The 18,324-nt window shown below is 34.9% G+C and overlaps 2 protein-coding genes across 3 annotated transcripts in view; both read left to right on the top strand.

The window, feature by feature from the left end:
* LOC136971397 (putative methyltransferase DDB_G0268948) overlaps positions 1-18,324 on the top strand; it is a 298,490-nt gene that overhangs the window by 69,440 nt on the left and 210,726 nt on the right. The window lies entirely within an intron of this gene.
* dysf (dysfusion) overlaps positions 14,391-18,324 on the top strand; it is a 52,252-nt gene continuing 48,318 nt past the window's right edge. For both annotated transcript variants that reach the window (XM_067265803.1, XM_067265798.1), the window contains exon 1: positions 14,391-14,627. In XM_067265803.1, the coding sequence (XP_067121904.1) occupies positions 14,590-14,627 (38 nt within the window). In that variant the 5' untranslated portion in view covers positions 14,391-14,589. The remainder of the gene's footprint in view (positions 14,628-18,324) is intronic.

Here is an 18,324-nt window from a genome sequence, read left to right as displayed (position 1 = left end):
TGGCGAAGAATACCATTTAGTTTTAATCTCGTTTAAGGCGTATCAAAAACCACTCGGAGAAACTTTAATTTTATATTCTTCGCCTTGGTTTCTCCTTACAATTCTTGCCATACACACTGCCAAGATCATACCTTACGCATTATTTTTAATTGTAAAACGTAAAACTAATAAGTTTTTAATGAAGGATTACATATAACGTATATAAAAATTTAACAATTAGTTTTTGATCCCTTCTTTTAAGATATTTAATAGAAATATACTTTATTACAATTATTACAATGGATGGGTTTCGCGTGTGGTAACCCTTTCGTCGTAATAATTTACTACGTATGAGTAATAAAGTAAGTTGTATTTGTATTGTTATACAAATATATTGGAAACCTTCCAATTTATAGAAGCATAAATCTCTGTAAAGAAATTTTCAACTTTTATATCTATATATGTATAGATAATGACACGTAGTAGAGCATCGCTTTACGACCGGCTTCTAGCTTTCCCGGGAACCAATTAGTGCGTAAAAGTGGGAATCAACTGTATTCATTTGTTCGTTTGGCAGTTTTAAAAACGAATTTATTAAACATTTAATAATAAAAAAGTAATTTCAATTAAGAAATACATTTTAAATCGTTTTAAAATATTAAAACTTAAATATTTATCTTTTCGGCACGTGTGGATCTTAATTAAGATGATTAATTGACTTTATTTTTAAGGTGGTCATTAATTACGAGAAACTTAAAATTTAATTTGATCCTTAATCCATCAATTTTTGCTCGATTTAAAGACGAACGAGTCCTTTATCGCAGGATAGATAAAAATCGTTCAATTATATGAAAATTTTTAAATATTTATTGAATAATAGGCTAAGGAACCGACTAATTATAACATGTACCGTGTGAAAATGAATAGCTTGATCAATTTTTCGTGAAATTGTCAACTTTAACATTAAAATAATAGGAAAATCTTACCTTGGATTCGTTTCTTTACACGGATAAGGTTAAATTACCCGAGAGGAGCTCCTCGCAATATCATAGTTTTCACTCCTCAATTTGTCTTATCGTCCGAATTAAAATAACTCGCAATTTTAAATTTCTAATACCAGATGTCGCTGTGTACTAGCCATTTTTGCCCACATTTCCTTCTATTTCGACTAAGTTGCCGAACAATATAACTTATATATAAGAAAATATACAGTGAAACCCGTAAAATCAGTTAATTGCCATATATTTTAAGAACGGTTTAATTTTCGAGTTATTATCGTCATTGTGTAAACGGTAATAATCTAGACACTTCCTTTCTTCCTTCCGTGAAAATCGGTGTTTCCGAAGATGGGAGAATTTACAAATTCCTCATCTTAAATTCGAAACAAATCGAAGGGTTTTTGGCTTATTTAAGGAGGAGGAGCGGGCGTTTCCTAAATGTACAGAAGTTAAAATTGAAGAAAGAAAAGAGCCGAACGAACGGAGTTAGTAGTAGAAATTTTACAACCAGACAAACAGACCGCCGTCTTTCCGGAACCGACGAAAGAAAATGCGGCAGAAACGAGAGATTCCAGTCGGAAAATGCAAAGGTCAGGTGTAAAAGTCATTACCATTAGTACGACACGACTGGAGAGAATTTTCGAGGGGAGAGTCGCATTTATTCATCCGATCACCTCCTGAATACAAAAGAGGCGAGTTTCGTGCCAAAAATCTTATTGGGCAGTGACCAAAACACTGCCCAAGGAAGTAGTTGATAAAAAAAAATTTATTTTCAATTCCGCAAAAGTTAGTAGTGTCGTGTTTTGCCGCGCCAGCGACAGACACTTTCTAGTGTTATAATTTATGTCTTAATTTCGTGTTTTCATCCTTCCTCCACTCGTAAAATACCCTTAATATACGCTGCCTTATTCGTTCTTTGCTAACGTGAACGCACCAGAACCATATATATATATATAATATAAATATATCTAGTAACAGGCCCAATATTGTATGAAAATTTATATATGTGAAGAGCTGGAGCGGAAACTCCGACTATCGTTATTTATATATTATTTAAGGGGGTAGATCTTTTTCATGAAATAAATTTCAATATAATTAAATTCAAAAATTTATAAAACGACCAAACGGTTCGAGACCGTATAAATTCCAATAGAAACGTCGAAATTTCTATTGTATTTCGGAATTTTAATTAATTTGTCGACCTCTTTGGTATGAACTAACCCAAAGAAAGACTTAACTATCTCTAAAAATACAGTTAGAATTGCGAAAAACTCGTTATTTTTCCCTAAGTTTATCACTTAATTATAATTAAGAAAATGGTTTAATCATAATTAAGCTTATAAAATGGGATGTATTAGAAAATTCGGTATTGTTTATCCGCAGCATTTCATCCAGGAATGAAACAATTCCGAGTGGAAGTTCGTTAAGTGTATCCGGGTCGCAGTGAGGTCCTTTTTTTATATTTCCTCGTAATTTGTATAAACAGTTTATTACGTTTAGTGCGCTAATAACCTAATTAAATAATTTACGGCCGGTTCGCATTTTATATTCAATTTACATACACGGCCGGCGGAGGCAATCGTCAATAATAAAGTATTAATATTCGCGCCCGAGGCCGAATCCGTGGAAGAGTATAATTATCCATAAAAACTAAAATCTGGGTATAATAGAGCCATACGAGGCGAGCCTTTTAATTTTCAATTTTTTTTTTTAATCGGAAACTTAATAGGTAATTAAATTAATACGGCGAATTGGGGCTACTTCACTTATTAATTGAATATCTGCTAGCGAAATTTTTGGGGTCGGGCGTTAGGCGAATAACACGCGCGCCGGTTATTCGCACAATGGACCGAAAAAGAGGGTGTGCTTAACTGGAAAATTACATAGGGGGAAGGGCGAACACGACGAGAGGAAAGAAAGCCGAACGGATAATGTACACGATGTTGACAAGTTAGGACATTCGGGACAACCGATTGATGTTGTATTGTCTTTTCTGCTCGACGTGACAGCCGCGGGCCCTAAGGCCGAACCCACTTATCGTGCCGACGTCCAGGTAAAAATTTCCGAGTCTTGCCCTTTCGTAAGTCGTCATTATTTTGGATATTCTTCAAAAAATTGCAACACAATGCCTAGTTTTTACCAACGGATCTGACCTAGATTTGTCTCCCCCTCGTCTCATTTCAATTTTAAATTTTCGGTAGGCAGAAAAGTTGGAAAAATTTTCATTATTATGTAAACCACTCAATCGGCACAGGTGTATTCTATTAAACGTCCTATATATCGCTACGGGATATTACATTTACCGACATTAAATGCTAATAATTTGTTTGCAATTTATAAAAACCGGGTCGGGCCGAAATTTGTATACCTACCAAAGGTATTGTGTTCTGCACCATTATCTTCTTTGTAACGGGGTATTTTTTACGAACGTTACACAGAATTGTCTGCCGTGAATGTGTCATTACCGAAAGTCCTTCGTTGGGGATTGTAGAAAGTCTTTTGTGCGTAACCCTTTCCCTTAACGTTAAAAATCACCATTTGCCGAAGTCGTAGCGTAGAGACGAGCTTCCCCTCTAAGATACAGTGTTTGCAGAAGACGTTGTCCTCCCTCCTCGTATGTGTTTTAATGGAAAGATTGACGTCTCGGTATTTTTTTACCTAATAACAATAACGACGTCGTAACGACGTAACATCGATAGCCCACCGACTTATAATTACTTCTAATTTGAAGAATACGATTTCGATCGTGACTTCGTACTTCCACAATCCCCCCAGCCACTCGCCACTATTTAAGAGTCTTTGTTTTCGACTCCGGTCTGTTTGGAGAAGGGGAGTATTAATTTAATTACGAGTTTTCATTCTTGGTACGGTAAATAACCGTAAAAGAAATAGTCTTAACCGAAAAAAACCCAAAGAAAAAAAGTAGAAAATGATCGTCTTTTCTCTTTAAGAATTGCTGGCGGCAAATCCTGTATACATTTTTAAAACGGAGAAAATATATTTGATACACATATTAGTAATAAGAAGTTTCAATTAATGTTTTTTCTAGGTTTAGATCATTTTCTTTTATTTGTTTTTATTAAGGAATACGTTGATTGTTATCTCGAATAATATACAGTAAAGGGAAATGAATACACTTCCTCTTTTCTAAAGAAACTCGATCGAGTCCGGAGGAATATTAGGCTAAGTCCTAGTTACAAAAGAAATACTCACATAAATTTCGCTTTTAGCTAAATAATTCAATGGAAAGGAACGTTTACAGACCAACCGTTTTTGAAAGAAAATCGGCAATTTGAGAAAGTGCCGAAGCGTTGTAACATAGGCCTATTTTACCGAACAATCTTTTAAAAATGTTTAAGTAATAAAGTATTTTAATAAGACGAAAATTTCTTCCTTACAATAGTTAACTAAATTTTGGATCATTAAAAGCCAAAATAAAATTTGCTACCGAATTAAAGAGAAATCCCTCTATCCTCGTATAAGAAAAGTAATTTTAATTAATCTTTCGTGTCCTTTTGGAATCCGAAAGGCTATCGACTTTTTAATTAATAGACAGATAAACTGTTATAAATTCGCAGTTGCCAAGTTAATATTAATTTTCCGCATCAACCATTATCAACGGTTTAAAGACCTGCATAAAATCTAAATACAGTACAATAAAATGCATAATAATAACTTAAACGAATGATGAATTTTCATCGTCGTCCACTAAAATGATTGTAGTCGAACAATTAATATTCCGTTTAACCACACTATGATTAAGAAAAGAGATACGAATATTCTCTACTATTATTCTTCTTCTAATCTTTAAATTTATCGACTCTTTGCCTGCCTGTAACCTTCCCTTCATTAATAATACGGTATTGTTTGCATACTGTTAAAATTTTAGGTTTACCTGTATTAAGTAGGACAATCAGAATTTATTATTTGATTTTTTCCGGGATCAAATTTCCAGATGTGTAGAGCCTGACAGCTTCTTTTTTCTATTCTCTTCTTTAAAATCTATATGATGTAAAGATCGGAGGTGGCATTTTTTAAGGTAAATATTCTTTCGTACGTAAGTCTTCTTCTTACCTTCTCGAATTCCGACTCGTCTGTTTGCCTTCCGACTTCATTAGGAAGTTAAGGGACCCGTCCCTCTTCTGTTTGCTTACTACCGAATCTCGCTCTTCCAATAGTATCAACCAGTTTTTCCACTCCGTCTCGCTGACGTCTTCATCGCCAAGTTTTCCTATATTCGGCCAAATTTGCAACTTTATTGATTTTTCGGGCCGTAAACACGTTTTAAGCAATTTACACTTAAAAATTTCGTAAGCAATTTCTAAACTATGCCTTCATTAAACACTAATTTCCACTTGTTTGCCACTTCATTCTTTTAAAAAATTTTTAATTTCAAAAAAGAATGAAGTGGCAAACGGCAGTAAAATCGACGTATTTTCCCGACGGTATTGTTTAGATTTGCGATATACTATATTTAGCTTCTGGTTTAGAGGTCAAACATGAGATACATTTAATGATACTATATAAAAATGGGAATGCATTAACGTGGAGAAGCCACGATTATTTTTTCCTCTTACTCGACACAATAGGAGAAATTTCGTCTTATCTCTCGATTCCGAGGTTTTACAATAACTGGTGGTAAATTTTAAACTTTCCAGCAATAACGTAAGCGGCCGAGTTAAATGTGAGCCAGACTGAATTTACTTTTATCTGCCAATCTTCCGTAGATCATGTGTTTAGATTGTTTTCGGAAGAAAAAATACAGGTTATATAGGATGTAAGTTTTCGCCTCTAGCAGTTAAAATGCAGTAAAACCAAGTTCGGTTCATAATTACGATAAGATTGATTTTTCCTTATCTTAACCTAAAAGATAAACTACATCTATCACCAATCGGGGAATAGCGTAATTCTCAAAAGAACTTCATGCTTGTAAAACTTTTCGTGTTTCGGTGATGGTTATCCGTAATTGTGACTGCATTTATCTACTATCTCGTTAGTCTATTTTGTGAAATTAGCAATAAGAATGTAACGGTTATACTCCTCGTTTTGTCTTTTGTCTACCTAATAAAATATTCTTCGATGTCTTATCGAATCATCTATCCGTTAAAATATTAATTAAATTAGTTGGCATATTTTTTTTTTCAAATTAATTTTCTGTAGAATGTAGTCGTTTCGACGGCATGTCTATCATTTACATATAAGAATTCGATATACAATGACAGGGAATTTTAAACTAGTTAATTATTATAATTAACATAATTTAGAATGGCCAATGTATTCGTGGCATCTATAAGGATTATGGATGTGTATACACGTGTCCATCTTATTTACGTGGGACAACAGACATGTGTCGAAAACCTGCGAAACGCCTTAACTCGAGCGCCGCTGGACCTCCTGGACCACCTCACTTGGACCACCACTAATGGCCAAAGCCATTAGTGGTGGTCCAAGTGAGACCATGATGAAAATTTCTCAAGAAGCCCCTAATTCTTCTAACGAACCCGACTAAAACAAGAAAACTCGATACCGTATCAAGTAGTAATAAACAAGTCAATAATTCTATTTAAAACAATAAATTCTTTGGCGAATTTTTCCGGATTTAACTCCGCAATGACCGTAAATAAATGAGAAATTAGCGTTAGGTATGGATGCGGAGGAATATTTATGAACTCCGGCATGGGAAGTTTTAGGAAATTCAGGTTTAATGGCAAAAATTTGGTGCGGTCTTTGATAAAATCGATTATGTGAAGTGTTCCCGGGGGAAGCCATTATATATTTGTACGGGCGAACGTCTGTGGAAGAGGACGTCGCATCACTACCACTCAATGTCAAAGCCATTGTCAGTCCGGAGATATCGCTTTATTCATTAAGGTAGAAAAAAGAGGGGCTCTCGTTAAAATAACAGTAGTTAGTGTAACTGGAATTTAATTGGTTTGCGAAGGAGTAAACAGGATATGTACTTGGAAAGATTGCGGCGGTGCCTTTAACAAGCGCTTAATTGCTCCAATGACGGACACCAGGTGTAGGAAGTCGGTAAAGCAATTTCTTAAGGCTAAACCGTGACTACACGTTACTGTTTATCTCGGGTGACTACAACGTGACTGCGAAAAATTTCGTATAGAAAGCTTTCTCGTCTCCCGGCGCAGGTGTCGGGAGTTAGGAGTCCGGCAATTCACACCTGGACGTACAATTGTATTTTTTCGTTCATTCATCATCCTTTATAAGTGAAAAGATGAATTTTCTACTCGTTTCTTTTAATTAAGTTTCTGAATAATTTAAATACACGAATTGGCAAAAAATAATTCAAACAGCCTCTTATTTCCCACGTTTCGACCGATAATGGCTCCTCCTAAATGTATGTTGCATGACAGCATTATTTGGATAATAATAGATCTATGCTAATTGTCTACGACGTTCTACATTTTGATATCGGGTATATCGTCCGTCAATGGATCCTCTTCGTCTACTACTCGTCCGAAATGTAATCCAATCGCTTTATGAAAGTGGGATTCGAATTTAACAGCCTATGTTGTGGACCTAAATGTGTCGTAACATTATTATTCTTGGGAATCTGGTCGCATGACACGATCTTCGTGAACAATAAACCGTACACGTGTTTTGAGTTTTTTACGATCTTCCCACCCATTATTCTTTCGTTTCCAATCGAAATTATCTGTTTCGACGATTTTAAACGACAATTTATTCATAAAACGATTGGAAGTAACCTAGAGTCGTGTTATAAAATGGTAACGTTTTGTAATTTTAGGACGTGGCTTCCTGACAAAAAGGGAACTTCAGTTAAAAAAGACAGGGCAAATCAAAACTTAATACCATAATACCCAAATAGGTGCATTTATGATGTGTACACAGTGGAAGGGAAACCATTCGTGCGCTCATTTAGTTAAATAATTCTGTGATTTAAAAATGAATTATCGTTAAAACTTTTAATTAATGAAATTTCGTAAGCTAAAACTGCAACTTATAACGATAAGTAGCAGACATATTAGCGAGAAAAATTCGTTCTTTAAACGGTTACGAATTGCCCTTTTAACACTTACAAAATGTCTACTTTAATGTAACCTACTAAATGCTGGCATTTATAAAGCGTATTTAAGAAGTGAGATCAACAGATTACTCGTGTATTATTAAGGAATCCATGCAATACTCTTAAATACGTCTTAAATTTCCTTTTCTAAGACACGAAATAACCATCATTAGTGCGGTAAAATGCACGTTTTATTTTATCCGGTTTGATGCAATCCATTATATTTTTGATACATTAGTGCTATAGGCAATAGTCTATCAAATGTACACATTCCGTGCGCATTTGACACGTGAAGTGTAAATAGAATTCCAAACACAGTGGCGTGTTAATGACGAAAAACAAAACAAACCAAAACCTCGATTTTAACAAAGATGGGAATAGATAAATGAATGTACACTCTTCTAACATTTATAGAAATGAAGATATCCACGGACAAGAATGGAAGTTTCTATTGATAATATAAAATTTTATCATACACAGGATAGTCAGTTAACCAACATAAAGACTAAACTGCTGTTTTATTCAAATACTCAGCTATTAAAAATATGTTCAAGACGACACTCTTCTTCAATTCCAAATTAAAAAGTTATCATATAGCCTACGTTCAAAAAGTATTGGCATAAATCTTGGTGAAAAATAAAACACGTCTCACTAACCTTTGGACCACCTTTCTTTTAAAATATATTTTTTAATTATAGTTAAAAATTTTAAGTATTTCTCCATTGAGAAATGCTTAAAAGTGAATGTATGGTTTTGTAATCCGATTTGTTCCACGTGTCAAGTTACAACATCAATGTTAAAAAGCACGTGCAAAATTTTGAGCAATTAAACTAGAAAAATAATTAAGAAATTTTTAAATTTAATTAGAACATTGATAAATTTTATTTATAACAAACTGGGCTATATATAATATATGACGTAATTATCTTTGTAACTAAGAGCATTTAAATTTCCAACACTAGACTGCGCAGTGCATTTTCTGTAGGAATATGAGGAGTGTCGATACAACCATTTGGAAATTTTATGTTACTAAAACAGAGATGTGCAAATTCGAGTAATGAAAGATGTGCAAAATCATTCGTGGACTCGAACATTCATTAAGCAGATAAGCTATTTCTTTCAAGGAGAACAGTTATAGAAGAACACGTAATAATGCAACAAATTAATTGCTACATTCTCATTTCGAATGAAACCTGACGGCTTTAAACAGATCAAGAACAATTTTTCATTTAAATTCGATTTTTTTTTTAGTAGAATCTCACTCAACGTTAGAATTTAAAATAAAGCGGACATGGGAGATAATTCTAAATTTTAAAAAATACCGTGATAATTGATTCGAGGTTTTTCGTCGTACATTAAATATTTAACTTAATAAGATACGCATATAAATTATGTAATTCAGAATTTCTGTCCGGTAAAAACTACAAGAAACGAACGAAACGTCATAATATTTAGTAGGCTGTATATTGTTCTGCTATACCAGAACACCTTTCTACTAAAATTTTATAAACAAAAGCAAACCGGTATTATCGCTAATGACATCAATCATCGCTCAATACTAAAGTATATAAATCTATCAATTTTCTATCAAATCAATCTTTGTTAGAAAATAATAGGCCTAATAATACTGTAATAGTAAAATGGAAATTATCGTATTTCTTATAGTATAAATGTATTATATATTTATACACTTCCGTTATTTCGTAAGTCTGCACTCAAATTCATCCTAAAAACCGCAAAGTAAATCTGTGATTATTTTTAAGTGGAATAAATGTGAATTTAGACTAAATTAATTTAAAACATCAAATTTAGCCTATAAAATGAAAAGTAAACTTTCGATCAATCGAGAGAATATAGATGCTATTTAATCAATATACAAATTATAACATTATAAAATTCGTACATAATTAAATATACTTATTATGAGTATTAAAAAACCATCGCTGTTAGCCTGACAGAATTATGTTATAATAAATTAAAAGTATAACATATTTAACAGGCCCGTAGAGCCGTACAACAGATCAATTTACAATAAAAAAAAGTGGATAAATTTATTAATTATACGCATCGTTTCCAATAAAAATGTAACGATAAACTGTAAGAATGATTACACATAAAATGCAAAATATATTAGTGTTAGAACTTTTATTGACTTGTTCTGAAACCGTGTCTTCTTTTAATTATTTTTTACTTCACAACTGGGTGCATAGGTAGACACTGGACATCTTTAACATCACTCTTTACATAGAGTGGTATTTAAGATGCCCAGTGTCTACCTATGCACCCAGTTGTGAAGTAAAGAATAGTTACAACTTTTATTGTGGCTATCTGTTTGTGTTAAATGATAATCACTTCAGCCACGAAGACATCCGCGTATTTGCACATTTTGTGGTAAAAAATAGCGTAGAAACAGTTTCCAAGCGATAGTTTAATGTACTAGTAGTATAACCAACGAGTTAAAAATGTTAACTGGCAATCTCTTATAAGAAAAGTCAAGGAACAAATACTAAGAAGCTCAGCATTCCAACGTATCTGCGAAATGTGTAAAACCAAACGTCTAGCCTATAACTGCGGTGTAGTTTATTTTTGTTTTCGATTAAATTCCATTTATTAATAAACCTGTCAATAGTGTCTTATACGTTCCAACCTCACGCACATTTTGCAAATAAGCACCATACGGTAACACTATATAAAGTATCCAACAATTACAATAAAGTTTCGAGAAATGTAGCAGTTATGATAATATGTTTATTTAAACTAAATTAATCAAATCGTCAAAAGTTCGGTAACGTTCAATAAATGAAAGTATACGCTTACAACTGGGTTTACATTCGAAAGGAACACTTTATATGTAGGTCTTGCGTCAAGATTGATTGTAAAATTCTACATATAATTGCCATTTAAAAGAAAGTAAGAATATTTTTCTTCGTTGATAAATGGAGCGAAGATATAATTTCCAAATTATGGCCCTCCTTAGCTTTAAAGAGAAGCATTGTTCGAATTTCACACACAGAATCTGCGAATGTCATTGTCAAAATCGTAATGGTTTCATTTAAGGAGTCGAACAGGAAAATAATATAAAGAAAAGTATTTCCTCCTCTTCCTCGTTCCCAGGAGAACCAAACTAACAACTTCTTCCTCTTCATTTCTAGAACCTAGTTTTAATTTTATATAAGCCACGTAGCCTAATAAATTTTATTATTCTATTCTTAATCGTTTTGTCCAAACGAAACGAGAAAACTCTAAATTTTTTTCTTTTACATTACTATTTATTAGCTAGGCAATTTTTCCACTAGTTACAATGATTTTAGAAAATGGATAAATAACTTACGCAAATCGGTTTATTTACAATTCATAACTGCAATTTATTATCCTAAGTTAAATTTTGTTTTAAAATAACAAAAATACGAAGATGGAAGTTTAATCAAATCTCTATAAAAATTTTAAGTTTTTTTAACTCGGGAATTAATACGACTACGTAGGAACACACAACTCAGTTAATATTTTACAATCACTTCGTACACTAGAAGATAAAATGTCGTTATTTTATTATTACGAGGCAGTAGGAATAAAACGATATTTAAACAAATAATAATATCTATTTGTAATGGAAGCGTCATTTAGATTTTATCAACCGGTAATCGACGGCTAAATTTAGTGTGTACCAGCGTAAATTGGTTAATAACCTATATGGAACCGATTCGTGATTGAAAGACGAACTATTTTCGGACAATGAGTAACGTCCCATCACCTTCAACAATAACCTCACGTTAGGAAAAAAAGTACTCCAGATAATGTCCTATCCACTTATGAACACTCCAAGAAAGGAACGAATCGATATTGTTTATTAACACAATCGTAATTATATGTCAACGAGAAATAACTTTAACACGGACGACACGACGTGAGAAACGTAATTTAGGTAAGACGAATTTTCAAAGACGAAATCCTCTGTGATTATTCGCTAAACTGCCGTTTTGTCGTCGTTTCGAGAACTCGAACGGGTTCGAGTTTACGAGACGAGCATTTCATTAAAAGCATTCCGAAATTCAAACAATTACCCGTGCACTTCTTTACAGAAAGAGAGAGAGAGCAAAGTGGCATGCCGATTAGAAATTGCCTACCGTTATTAGATGCTATTAGCAACCATTAGAAGGCAAGATTGAACGACGGACAATTTGCAGAGACAGTCCACCCATCGAAAGTTCAATTCACCCATTTAGAGACGAGAGAGCCACTCCGTGTCTTTTATACCGCCCACTACTTTACCGCGAGAGGTAATGACCCACGGACTCTGGGGTAGGTGGGGATACATCCGGATTATCAGGCGGAGGTCCTACTATTCCATAGACAGGGGACAATCTACCCGCACCCCCGACATTTATTTAACTGGGTTACGGCCCGATCGGAGATGAGGCCTTTGTTATATTTCGTGCCGTTTAGACGTCGACCGTAAAAATAAGTAAATAATAAAAAAAGGGGCACGATCCCGGCTAAAATATCGCTAATTGAGAAAGTTCCGTCGGCCATATTTGGTGGTAAATTAATTTTCTTCTTGTCTAGAGTAACCCAGTCGCATTAACTTAATTTATGTGACAACGTCGACTTACAACATTTTCCTCTTTACTCGAAATTTAATTACGTATCGGTAATATTTATGATTAATTTATACCAGTCGATTCGATACATTTAACTTATTGTTTAGAAATTATTACTCCGTTCGATACGACGTTGTATCTTTCTTTTGCCAGAAGAAAATTTCGGTGAAAAATTACACGTAAAGTGTGGAAGAATTCGTTTCGTCGGTGGAAACGTCACCTAAAACACATTAATTTCTCTTTAATGACCGAATCGTCCTTCGAATGCGAAATATTTTAATGACCTGTGACATCACGCCATCAATAATTTCCTAAAAGACTCGAAATAATAGAGGAAAAGACAGCCTGGGGCGGTGGAAAGATTCGAATAAAACCAAGCGCCTCGGCTCCCGCTTATAACTAAATATATATATAATATTTTTTTAATTTTTTTTCTTTAAGTAAAGAAGTCTTTTCGCATCTCATCCAATTTCATTCCGACTGAAAAAATATTCTGTACGAAACAATAAAAGAGGCAACAGCGGATTCATTGTCTAGCTGTCAGAGTTTTAGCCCAGGGGTAATTGCGGTTTCGAGTAGGAGTTGATACGTCAGCCACTAACAAGATTACTCTCACGCTTGGTCGAGCAAGTTTTCGGAATTCGAAACGAAAACACTTAAAATAAAAGAAGCCAACGGGTTATAGTCCGAAAAAAATCTAGCAATTTTTTGTCCGTCCGATTGACTATCCGTACTCTTTCGAGCTTTGTCGAGCGGCTGTAGCTGCGGGCGTTTTGCTAGATTGCCGCATCATTAGGCTATTGGTTAGAGACCAGATGCCACCGACTCCCTCCCGAAATTGCCGTTTAAATGGCCAATAAGTATTATTTGGCTAGATTCGAGAGAGGAGCTTCGGAGCACAAAAACCGATATCCAAAATGGTAGAATAAGGTAATGAAAGAGTCGGGTTTCGAACCGATAACGTCGCTATAAATTACCCGTTAAAGGAACTTCGATAAATTATAAATTACAGGAGTGTATTTCCGTTTAATTTGAAATTTCGTAAATGCTTAATTTAAAAAAAAACAAAGAAAAATATCCCCGTTAGTCCGATGAGGAAAGCGCGCGTGTAATGCAAAGAAGCGAATACTTCAGGGGTTATCGTCCATTACGTTATTTAGGCTAGGTTAGGTTAGTTTCGAGTGTGCATTTGAAAATAAATTATGGAGTTTCGGAGTAAGTTTTCGAAATTCTCGAGTTTTCTGTGATTGCAACGAACTTTCGTACGATGTATTGGCTTAAAATGCTGTAAAATGGTTCATTCGTTTCAGTTTTTAACTGGGTATAACGTTAGGGGGAAATTTAAGAAATCGAAGGGATGAAAGATTAAAACTTTAAAATATACAAGCTTTCTAGGTGTGGGCTTTAAGGGTCCGAAAAGGGAAAAAATTCATGCGTTTTGTACGAGACCCGATGCAAAGGGGCAAATCGCATTTCAGATTAATGATCGGAGGAACGTAATCCGATTTAATAAAGAGCTTTGTATTTGCGCGAGCGATTTCAATTTCTCATTATCACACCTGTAGGAATAATGTCGCATTAAGAATCAAAGGCGGCCGGGATGCTGCCGTACATACCAATGGTCCGGTGGCGTGGAGAGGCCCCCATTGGTCGACGGGCGGCCGTCACGTGGCCGGACGTCATCGGGCGCCGTCCACCAATGAGACGAGTTACCGGTCCACGTGTAGTCGGTGGGACTGGCAAAAGCCGAGCGCTGACAGCAACCGGTATCGAGCGCAGGAGAGCCGCATATGGTCGCGAGGTAACCAGTGTGGCGCGTACACGCTCTACCCCCATCCGCAGTCGCTGGGATTTGCCAGAGTGGCCGCAGGTGCTCTCGTTTCGTGTGGTGTGGCAGCGACGTCCTCTTCTCCTTTTCATGAACTGAACCCATTCTCCGTACTCCCGAGCGATCGTTATTGGTGGACAAATGCTCGCCAACAGCCCCAACATTTTACAGATGTGCAGGTGAGTCTAGTCCTTAACCATAAATAAAATTAAAACAACGTGCGCGGGTGTGGGCCCGGAAACACCGCAAAATATTTACAAACCGTCCTCGAGATTTTCATTTCATTTTTACACTCTATTAATCTCGTATTTGTAATTACGCAAATTAAATATTGTCCAGTCGTTTCCGTACGGAAATACCGTCTCTTTACTTTTAAATTATAAATTTTGTGTGCAAATTTTCACGCTGTATCCATGAAAATTAATTAATTTATAGACTTTTAAGTAATTCCGTAAGTAATCTAACTTCTTTACTTTGGAATTAAATTTTTGTAAGTAAATTTTATTCATTTTTGCACGAAGTATGCAGCCGTAATTAAGAAAATATATGCATTAAAGTGCACGGAAAGTAAGCAACACGTCGAAGAGAAGTACTGAATTAAAATTTTAGAGAAATGTCAACCAGTGCGAAGCGTAGAATAAAACATTCGAAATATTTAAATTTGCAATATGCACACCTGTAGATAAATACGGTATTATCGGCCTGGACAGTAAGGTGTTCGAATGCTAACGAGCAGCAAACGATCCGCACAGTCTACTTCTTGTTTACCAAGTTAGCCTATAGGCAATCGTAACTCACTCCAATGTATTTTCCTCCTATTTTTAATAACTGGTTTCTACGAGATAAAACACAAAGCGATTACGTAAAAATTTCGAATTATAAAATAGAAATGAAAAATGTCGATTTGTGGGGAAAGAAAGCGAGATAAATGAGAGGAACCGTCGAAAATGGAGAAAATAGAAATGTTTACAAGCACTTACAAGAAGGCAGATAGGGAAGTATTACGGATGCAGCCTATTTCGGGTGGGTGGGTCGCAAATCTTCACCGAATTGCTTCATTCGGCGTCTGGAAATTCTCGACACGTAGTGGGACATCGTGCCTCCTCCCCTTACTGTCTCGAATTTTTTTCTTTTTTTTATTAGAAAACACTTTTATCTACGTCCTTCGACAATGACGGCATCCTTCGCCGACATGTTAATATTTGACCAACTTGTCTTCCAATCTTGTCAAACTTCTTCGTTTGTTTGCGAAACTCGTTAATGACTCCGAAGTCATTATTTTTAATGAAGTGAACAATGCGGATTAAACATTCATAACAGTTTAAATTAAAGCGTGCGTTGCGTTATTACATATTCTTACATCAAACTGGTCTTTATAAAGTGTTAATGTTCTCGCATATAGACAACAGAAATGATCCGGTTTAGCTTCATTTATTTCTTATACAAATGATACTATTTATGATTTAACTTTGAAATTAACAGTTTTATTTCTATGTTTAACCCCCAAAATCGCGTCGTAGGCGCAAAGGAGACGTCTTTACACACACACATTTCTATTATTAAACAGTTTTAGGCTATAACGTATTGTCATAAATTTTGGGTGGTCCATAAGTTAGTTTACTGTGTTTTTTTGCAAATATAAAACGCAAATTGAGCTTCAACTATGTTTTTCTTTTTAAAAATCACTATGGTTGGTTTGGCAATTTGGTCTCCGTAATGATTAACTGACTTTTAAATCATCTTTTATACTGAAACTTGATTTTTTGGAATTTTTCCGGAACCAACTTGGAATTGTATTTTTTAAATTGAATTTATCCAAAGCTATTCCTAGACAAAAGAAATATTCGAAGCAAACCAAAACTAAATAAATGATTCTGTAATGAACTGTAGAGGCATTAGTTAACTTCCTTAATTCAAGTCTATTAAGGTTTACAATGGAGCTAGACCCATTATTGCTAAATGTTAAAGTAGCCAGAACCATTGACGAAAATGGGGATATGATTGTAACATGGCAAAACCATCAAGTAGAATAGCATCTAACCATTTTCACTAATTGAAACCGGCATAATTTTCAGAAGTTATTCCATCTGCAAAATTTACACGCCACGTAATCTATCGACGTATGACGAAGTACGCTTTAGCCAAATAATTGTTTCTTCGTAAAATATCGCCCGAATGAGTTGTGTCCCACGAACTTTCTGATGACCACATCCTCGAGCAGGTAGCACTGATAATAGGCTAGACGATAATGACGATATCTCTGTCGTTTTGTGTTTGTCCATCGAAAAGCTGGCTGTAATTTATGTTTTGAGATTATCGGTTGATTTTTTAAAAAGAAATCCTTGAAATTTCTTATAAACTCTGCTTGTTTTGCTTGAATATCTAATTATGAAACACAAAGACTATAATAAATGTAATCATTATCCAAGGCTAAATTTTAAGCGCTTACCCCGTCAGGCAAGAAAGTCACAATCCGGTAATCTGTTTTTGTTTGGATGAATTTTTTGTTACGAAGCAAAAGGTTGCATATTTATGCGTTACGAAAGAAATTTGAACAATGATAAAAGGGAGAAATAAACGCGCCGCACAATCCTAACCCGCAGCCCACCAGGTCCATTCCAGCTCTATCCTCGATTCGCTGGTGTAAACCACGCCTGAAACATCATTTTATGCATAATTTTAACCTAAATTTGCAGTAAAGTTAATTACCACATATTGTGTAATTACGGGTTCTCCTTCGCACATCCATCAAGCTCTGGGAGTGTGGAAAACTTAGAAGTAACGTTTGAATCCAATTTGTCATAAATTTGCTAACCAATTCGCAAAGTCCGATAGAATGTGAGTTATCCGATGAAAGTGTTGCGTGACAAGAGGTCGTGTGTCGTGGCCACGTGACAAGACATACCTCATAAAATCGTGACTGATGCTTCACGCCGCCTGAGAACGATTTTCGAGAAGTGTTTCAATTGATAACAAGATACGTTGTTCTTCCCACTTGACTGCTGATCTTTTTAAACCGTTTAAGCGCCACAGAATACACTATAGGCCTTAATGGACTTACGCTTATCCACTGCCATCCCGTTCGGCCGTCGCCATTCTCGTTTGCACATTGTCTACAATTAAAGATAATTTATTAATGTAACTGTTACGAGTATTTCGATAATTAAGCCGGGAGAGGATGAGTCAGAGAGAAGAACGTGAGTGTAATGCAAAGCAGAAGAGAAATGACAAACGATATCCCTCCTCCATCTGTCATCGGACTCGTGTCATTCGTTCTTTAAAGGATTGACTCAAAAAGAACAAAATACCAGGAAATCTTCAGATTTTCCTGTTGCAATGAATGATGAGCTTGGCGGGTGTTCCTTCTCCATATGTAATCTTTTCAGCATAGATATTTATATATTTTTTATACATATATTTATTACACAAATTCATAAATTAAAGATTTACAGCTACCGCAAATTGTTCGTTTAATGATTTTCTTTATCCGTGTTGGAAAATAACGCAGGTCCAATAACCCAATTTCTTGTTTTTTTTATTACAAGAGAATCCTAGACAGAAAGCATTTGTGTTAGTTTATACATAGATTAACTAAGCTACGACTTCAATATTTGCGTATATTTATAAAATTTCCTCACCCGACAAGAATATTATTCTTTCAACAAGTTTTTGTGATATATTCATTTAAACTTACATGAATGCTTTGAACATTTCTAGTTCGGTGACGTTCAAATAAATAAAGTTATTTGATGTAAAAATTCAAATTAAATGTAAAAAGCTAAAGCCGAAAGTATATAATTTGAGACCAGAAATTACGGAGCAAATACATAAATATTTACGAGTGAAATATCATCAATAATCCATAAATAAGAAAAC

The sequence above is a fragment of the Centruroides vittatus genome, unplaced genomic scaffold (genome assembly GCF_030686945.1).
Source record: "Centruroides vittatus isolate TY-2023 unplaced genomic scaffold, ASM3068694v2 contig_1051, whole genome shotgun sequence".
NCBI lineage: Eukaryota > Metazoa > Arthropoda > Arachnida > Scorpiones > Buthidae > Centruroides > Centruroides vittatus.
The sequence above is the reverse complement of the archived record's forward strand: the minus strand, read 5'-3'. Positions and strand labels throughout refer to the sequence as shown.